Source organism: Fragaria vesca, linkage group LG2 (genome assembly GCF_000184155.1).
Source record: "Fragaria vesca subsp. vesca linkage group LG2, FraVesHawaii_1.0, whole genome shotgun sequence".
NCBI classification, from domain to species: Eukaryota; Viridiplantae; Streptophyta; class Magnoliopsida; order Rosales; family Rosaceae; genus Fragaria; species Fragaria vesca.
Genome location: NC_020492.1, coordinates 24,199,879 through 24,208,254, shown reverse-complemented (window position 1 = coordinate 24,208,254; position 8,376 = coordinate 24,199,879). Strand labels below are relative to the sequence as shown.

Genomic DNA, 8,376 nt, shown 5'->3' with positions numbered 1-8,376 from the left:
AGTGTCAGTATTGTCATAGTCAAGAGCGAAATGAGCGACAACAATGGATCTACTTCTACTCCACCAGATGACACAGAAAAGGCGTCTACTCCATTAGAAATTTTGATAGGAGAGAGGCTGGAACAGTTGGCTCCCCTATCTGCTTCATGTTCTATTTACAGAGTTCCAGAGAGGTTAAGGAGTCTAAATCCAAGTGTCTACACACCCAAAGTAGTTTCAATTGGCCCATTACACCATGGCAATGAAACCTTACAAGACATGGAGGAGCACAAATACAGGTACCTACAACAATTTCTAGATCGCACCAATGAAAACTTGGAGTACTATTTACGAAAAATAAGGTACCAAGAAGCAACATTGCGTAGTTATTATGCAGAAACTATTAAGTTTAGCAGTGATGACTTGGTAACTATCATCCTTGTGGACTCTGCATTCATCATTGAGCTCTTTTTGAACTACTATTTCAACATAGCTAATAGCACAGACAGGATAATGAGTGCACCATTTATGATAATTGACGTAAGAAATGATCTGTTTTTGCTGGAAAATCAACTCCCATTTTTCATTCTTGAGGATCTTTTTGATCCAGACAAAGTTAATGCGAGCAATCATGGTGAGAGTGAGAAGCTTTCATTTATTCAACTCTGCCGAACTTTCTTTGAACTAAAATTAGAGGCAGTTGGAGTGGACTGCAATTTGGAGAGGGTAAATTCTTCTGAAGTAAAAGGAGAACGTTTCCTTGACATCATGAGAAATTTATGTCTGCCACCAGAACCTCAAGTTGGAGGGATTCGCAACCCTGCAGCCATTGCTGCACCAAGCATCACAGAGCTACACCGAGCTGGAGTCAAGCTAAAAGTGCGATCAACCAGAAACTTGTTTAGCATACGGTTCGAAAATGGAATTCTAGAAATTCCAAGGTTAACCATTTCTGATGATTCGGAGCGTATATTAAGAAATCTTGCTGCATATGAGCAATGTCATTACTCCCATTGCCGGATATCGGAATATCTTGACCTCTTGGATTGTTTTGTAAACACCCCTAACGATGTGGAGTTACTTGTCAAGTACGGAATTGTTACAAACATTTTTGGTGACAGTAGTGAGGCGTGTTCTATGATCAACAGCCTTGGCAAAGGGGTGTATGTGGATTACAATGACTTCTGTTTTGCTACTCTATATGAAGACCTACACAAGCACTGCAAAAAGCCCTGGAACAAATGGAAGGCAAATTTGAGGCAAAATTATCTGAACACGCCATGGGCAATTGTTTCTGTTGTTGCAGCTGTTTTTCTAATCATACTTACTGTCATCCAAACGGTGTGTTCTCTTATCTCTCTCTGAGTTATGTCTCAACAATAAGTACTACCTCAAAGTGTGTAATTGAGTAGTCTTCGATAACTTATGTCTTTTAGAGTGCGAGATCTCTAATCTTTCTTTCTTAATTAAAGTTGGATAGATTTTCATAATTTCCGTTTTGTTAGTTGTTTGTAAGTTAGCTTGTAGATATGAGAAAGCACATGAAATTAAGTTTTTGGTTGCATTATCCACAAATGACAGATGATAAATAAAGATAGGAATTATCAAGAGTAATGCTAGGTGAAGTGGTGAACCACCTTTTGGTGAATCACTTAAACTCTTAAATCCCACCTCTAGGTTTAGCACTATAGCATCCCCTGCTTGAATCATGGTCTCTTGCAAATTTTGTCCAACCTTCATGGATTCTTGCATAGTCGTGTTCCCCGCACCCGCTGACGAGGCATTTAGCACACCAGGTTCCCCATTTGGAATCTATATATAGGTGTACACTGCAAACTAAAGTGTCCTTGAAATATGTATTCATGAACAAACGACTCTTGGATTTTCGACAAACATAACAAATTAAAGACAAAAAAATGTGACTGGGTGTGGGGCTCAGCCTCCCAGCTAGATTGGGTTCCAAACCGTTTAAAAAAAAGTGAAGATTACTAAAGTTTTGGTCATCTAACTTCAACTTTCGATGGAAATCTTCATTTGTTATAATATATTTTGTCTACAATTGTTATTTAACTTTAAGAATATTTGTTACTGTAAACCGACAGACTGCCGAATTGGGAATTCATTAACCGACCATATAAGAATGTTGATTGAGATCCGGCGGGTAACGGGGACGAGTCCATACTAAACAGATCAATATTTAGGTCAATTTGCTCCAAATCTAGTCAATTTAAAGGTCTAGCTGGGACCCGTCCCGTCCATCCTTTTAAATTGATCTATTGGTGATGCATGTAACTCGATAATGAATGAATTCCTGCCTTGTGGATCTCATATATCCATAACTTCAGGAATTTTTGTGTAGATGAACCTTTCCTGTCTTGGTTGGGAAAGAGTATACAAATTGAGAACTTTGCTTCTTTGCTTCCTTTGTGGTTTTGGTATTCGAACCAAACCGTGTTATATAATTACATACTTTCCACTTCTAAGTTCTAATCATTTGGATTCGTGAACCACGCAAAGAGAGAAAGAAGAAGTCTTGAACTTCCGGTGAGTTTTTGTGATTTGTCATTTGTTTAAATGGTAGGCTTCATTCTTGACATATTGCGCTTTTTTTTTTTTTTTTTTTTAACGTTCAAATGTTGAAATCTTAATACTTAACTAGTCGTATGCTCGTATGTTCTGAATCCCATGCAAGGCCATATGTAAATATTTTTCTTATCATTTCAAGATGTAGAAAATATATTATCAGAATAAAAGATTTTGAAAAATAAGTTAGGAGATTGTTTGAAAGAGTAGCTGGTGATCGTTTGCAGTGCGCGAGTAATTGTCATAGTCAAGGGCAAAATGAGCAACAACGATGGAGCTGCTCCAAATGACACAGAAAATGCGTCCATTCCATTAGAAACTTCAATAAGAGAGAAGCTGCAAAAGTTGCCTCCTCTGTCTCCGTCATGTTTTATTTACAGAGTTCCAGAGAGGTTTAGGCTTCGAGATAATCCAAATGTCTACACACCTCAAGTAGTCTCTATAGGTCCATTACACCGTGGCAAGGAAACATTACAAGACATGGAAGAGCACAAATACAGGTACCTACAACAATTTCTAGATCGCACCGAGGAAAACTTATTAGTGTTATATACAAAAATAAGGGACCAAGAAGCAGATCTGCGTAGTTATTATGCAGAAAATATAAAATTTTGCAGTAATGACTTCGTAACTATCATGCTTGTGGATGCTGCATTCATCATTGAGCTCTTTTTGAACCACTATTTCAACATAGCTAATAGCACAGACCGGATAATGAGCGCACCATTTCTGATAAATGACATCAGTTCTGATTTGCTTTTGCTTGAAAATCAACTTCCATTTTTCATTCTTGAGGATCTTTTCTATCTTGAAGAAGTTAACAGAAATTCAAATTCTGGTGTGAATGGGAAGGTGTCATTTATTCAACTTTTTGGCAAATTCTTTGAACAAGAATTAGGCGCAGTTGGAGCGGACTGCAATTCGGAGATGGTAAATTTTTGTGAAGTACGAGGAGCACATTTTCTTGATTTGCCACGGGAACCTCTAGTTCGATGCACACGCAATGAGGGCACCCCTATAGCACCAAGCATCACAGAGCTACACCAAGCTGGAGTCAAGTTTGAAGTGGGATCAACCAGACACTTATTTGGCATACGATTTAATAATGGAATTCTGCAAATCCCAAAAATTGAAATTTCTGGTTGTATGGTGGATACATTGAGAAATATTGCTGTGTTTGAACAATGTCATTACTTGAATAGCAGGATAACTGATTAATCTTGACCTCATGAATTGTTTTGTGAACACCCCCAAGGATGTGGAGTTGCTTGCCGAGTAAGGAATTGTTACAAATATAGCAGGTGACAACAGTGATGCGTGTTCTCTGATTAATAACCTTCCCAAGGGGTTTAGATGGGATCCCAAAGACTTCTGCTTCACTCCTCTATATGAAGACCTACATAGGCACTGCAAAAAGCCCTGGAACAAATGGAAGGCAAATTTGAGGCAAAATTATCTGAACACGCCATGGGCAATTGTTTCTGTTGTTGCAGCTGTTTTTCTAATCATACTTACTCTCACACAAACGGCGTGTGCTCTTATCTCTCTCTGAGTAGTATCAACAATAACCACATCACATCTCTCACCTTGCCCTAGCTTTTTCCATCAAACTAAGTCCATGTCGATCTTCGAGAAATTATGTATTCCTAATTTGGTATGTTGGTATGTTTTGTTGTAAAGTTCAATCTTCCTAATTTCTGTTTATGTCAGTTTTTAAGTCTGGCTTGTAGATATGAGGTTTCCTCTCTTGTATCGTGTTTCCTTTCTTTTTCTTTTTTTGTCTCTGGGGTAAGGTTTATGTCCCCCTGACCCCTCCATGTAATCTTTTCTTCTTTTTCTTTTTAATAAATTTCTTGGTTTGGTCTGCGGTTAATAAAAAATTGCACTGGCTCTTTACATAAAATGTGAAGGCTGATGGCTGATGGATTTTGTCAGTTGTAGATTTTGTGAAATTAAGCACTTGAGGTTTTGCTTTGCATTGTTGAAAAGAAAACATTGTTCATAATGACAGATGACAGAGATAGAAGTTCTTAATCGATCCCAGATCATGGACCAGCTTTGTGTGTGAAATAACTGTAGGAACAGATTGAAGCATAAGAACCTACATGCATCATTTTGCTATCAGCCTACATACATCTTTGAAATTTGAGATCGATAAATATGGACTTCAGGCTGCTGCTGAATCAGATCGATCACAATAACATCCCCTCCTTGCAAATCATTATCTCTTGCAAATTTTGTCCAACCGCCGTGGATTCTTGCATAGTCGTGTTCCCCGCACCGGCTGACAGTGCATTTAGCACACCAAGTTCCCCCATTTGGAATCTGTAGGTTTACACTGCGACTGAGGTGTCCTTGAAAGACGTATTGATGAACAAAGGACTCTTGGATGTTCTGCAAACATAACAAAAGATAAACAAAGACAGCTGAGTCAAATCTGTATGCTTTATCATTCTTAGGGAATTTGGTGTTTTATTACAGCTTACCAAAGGATTGGCAATGTATGAGGAGTGCAATTTGAGAGCAAGAAATGGACGGTCGGAGTGGAATCTACTAGTTCTTGAAAATGCTTCATCATATGCTGTCAAATTTGTATAAATCAAGTCCCACAACATGTTGTGTATGCCAACTTTGACACAGAAATAACCAGAGCTTGAAACATACCTCTGCAGAAATCGGCTTTGTTATGATGGCTTGATTTGGATGGATAGTCTACCTCCAAACCGTTCTTTTCAAGGACACGAACATTGAAACAGGAATGAATCCCCTTATATCCGAAAACCAAGATGCAGCCATTTTCTAGGGAAACCATAGGCTGCCGGTGTCTTTTTTTTTTTTTTGAGGTAAATGAATAACTTCATTGGCATTAAACCATTCGACCAACTATTATTAGGTCAGACAGGAGTGAACTCCGATACAAGATTAAAAGGAGATTCTTTATTCTCCTACAACTAAAACTGAAAGAGAAAAACCACAAAAACCGTCCAAAAAGGTAGACGATTACACTAAAAAGCAAATAAACCTCTCTCCTCTTATATGGCTAATAGATAAAAGCATCTGTCCTGACAAGCTTGACGCCTAGAGTCCCAACGTACGTTTCCACTTAGCAGATCAGTGAGCAACTTCGATCTACTAATAATATAGGTGAGATGTGTCAGTCCCATGAAAATTAGGGGTGAAGAAGGAAAAAAGGACAAGTCTAGGGGCCCAATTTACTGAGCCACATTGCAGCAGCCCAGAAAGTTAAGACCCATAGGCCCCATCCTCTTCCTCCTCTCCCTTCGCCGGACCCAACCTGTTATGAGCTTTCCGGTGAAACGTACAGCAGCTAGATTAATCTAGCCTTCCGGCCCTGGAAACCATGCCGCCGCCACCGCTCAGCAGCCTTAAAATCTACTTGTCAAGATCAAGTTACAATTTGATGCGCACCAGAATTTACTTCCGCCGTTGAAAGTAGCCCAATGTCAATATCCAGTGTCAATGTTATGTATTAAAAGGGTATTTTGGTAATAAAAATTTTATATTTAGATTTCCTTATTTCTCATTTCTTCAACCAGTAAACGGGTCCATTCATTTTCTCACTCACTAGCCTTGTAACACGCGAGAAATTTTAAATACACACCCCTAATATCTTAATACACACCCCTTACTTAATACACCACCTATTTAGTTTTTCATTTTAGTATTATACTTAATACACATCCTAAACTACCTAAAATGTCATTAATTTATGAAATATTCTATTATTTAATATAATCAATATATATACTATTTGGTACCACTTTTTACATATTATTTCATCTAATTTTTGCTAGAAATTTTTGGTTATCATTGTTCAATTTATAATCAAATGATTATTGTTATATCTGAACTCTAAATCACCAATACAAGTTTTCAAGATTCACAAGCTACTCTAAATCACCAATACAAGTTTTCAAAATTCACAAGCTAGTAAAACTGCAGAAGTACAGTAGCTATTAAACATAGATAGCTAGTTATTCAATAAAACATGTCATGATAAAGATGCAGTACATGACAATATGATCTGCAAGATCAACTAAAGCTGATATAGATAACCCAAAGAAAAAAAAAAGAAAAAGAAAAAAAGAAAAAGAAAAAAAAGACAACCCAAATGAATTATGGAGAAAAGTTGGGGTTAGGAGAGAAGACGTGTTTTCGACGATTTTAAGGTAGAAGATGTTGAAAAGAATACTTCTATCGTGATTTTTTTTTTATAATAATATATGTTTGTTTTGGTCATTTAGGTTACTTATAAAATCTTAATAGAAACATAAAATAATAGAGGTGTGTATTAAGAGATTAGGGGTGTGTATTTAAAATTTCTCGTAACACGCGCTTTGCGCGTGGACTTTTTTCGTGCCTGCTAAATGTTTGGTTTTTATGCCACTCTCTATAACCCTCAGTTGATAATGTGTCTCAACCTTAGACTTACTAATTAATTATACATTTACATTGATATGCAGATAATTTGAATCACAAATCGATAACCAAATCCATCTTTCTTGCTAAGTTTCATATATTCATTATACATGTAAACAGACAAATAATTTCAATCACAAACTGCTAGGGAATGCAACATTTACAAATTCGATAGTTGCAACCTTTAAACAACCATCTTTCTTCCTATACAACAACGCAGCTGCTATGGAATGCAAGTTTACAAATCAGATTGTAGAGAAACAGAAATGTAGTTTCCAAAATGCAACCTTTACAAAACTAAAAGATAGATGAGTCCCTTTCATGTTAAAGCTTGGTACTTTTTTTTTTTTTTTCCAAATTGAGCGAATTTTTGAACAGACTTTATGGTGCATAATCCGAGATAGATTTACTATGTTGGGCCAACAATTCGTTCAAATCTCGCAAAATTCTGTTTGTAATATGCGCATTGTTTGGAGCACTTGAAGAAGTATAATCTTCTATCATAAACTGGTAAAATTGATCCCACAAATTTTGTACGCCATGAGCCTCGCAATGAACTAAGATGGTGGCAAACAATCTTCTTAAAGATGAAGGCATACATATGTGGGAGGCTTCTTGTAAACATTTTCGGATGCTATCAAATAGCGGTACTTGTAAAAAAAAAAAAATCAAAGAAATATCGAGGATATTTTATATTTAGTCTATTTTTAATCGAATATACAATTTTTTTTAAATAAAATTTGATAAAATCTACATCGATATTCGATATTATCTCTATATATCCATCGATATTTCATTTTTTTGAATCACCGATATTTCTGTGATCGTTGATATCTTAGTCCTTGATTTGATATGTGCAGAATGTAATATAAACTTTGTTATGTCCCATCTGTTCGTTCTGTTGCTCTCCGTCTCTTCTATCTAGCTAGGTTGTTAATGTTCTTCTGAACCACAATTTCAATAAAGTAAATAATGTGAAGTCTTCTATGTAGTCCAAAAATTAGTCTGGAATATCCTCAAATAATGTTGTAGGAGAGTTAAAGACAAGCATTATATACACTAGCCTTCCTACACGCGCTTTGCGCGCGTGCGGAAGTGCGTTTTATGTTAATTTGATAATTATTGTGAAATCTTTGTTAGTTTCATCAATTATTATACGATTTTCATAAACAACAACTGTACAAAATTCAAATAAAAATGACACAATTGAGTGAAATAGTAATCGAAAACAAAGTCAACCCACATATAAATTCCATTTTGAAATAAAGTTGACCAATAATTAGAAGTAAAGAAACATTAGCACATTACATTGTATTTAGATAAGTTGAATCCATCAATTGAATTAAAAGGGAATTAATTGTGAAAGCTTGCGGA

General features: G+C 36.3%; 2 protein-coding genes across 2 annotated transcripts in view; both read left to right on the top strand.

The window, feature by feature from the left end:
- Positions 1–1,344, top strand: part of LOC101299836 (UPF0481 protein At3g47200-like) — a 1,564-nt gene extending 220 nt beyond the window's left edge. The window contains exon 2 of the mRNA XM_004292949.1: positions 3–1,344. Coding sequence (XP_004292997.1) covers positions 31–1,344 — 1,314 coding nt within the window. The 5' untranslated portion in view covers positions 3–30. The remainder of the gene's footprint in view (positions 1–2) is intronic.
- A 1,476-nt stretch (positions 1,345–2,820) lies between these two features.
- LOC101299553 (UPF0481 protein At3g47200-like) lies at positions 2,821–3,780 on the top strand. Its single transcript, XM_004292948.1, has one exon. The coding sequence runs from the start codon at positions 2,821–2,823 to the stop codon at positions 3,778–3,780; it is 960 nt and encodes a 319-aa protein (XP_004292996.1).
- The last annotated feature ends 4,596 nt before the right edge of the window (positions 3,781–8,376 follow it).

Excerpts from the sequence above, each read along its gene's own strand:
- LOC101299553 (XM_004292948.1), top strand. The coding sequence starts at position 2,821 with ATGAGCAACAACGATGGAGCTGCTCCAAATGACACAGAAAATGCGTCC.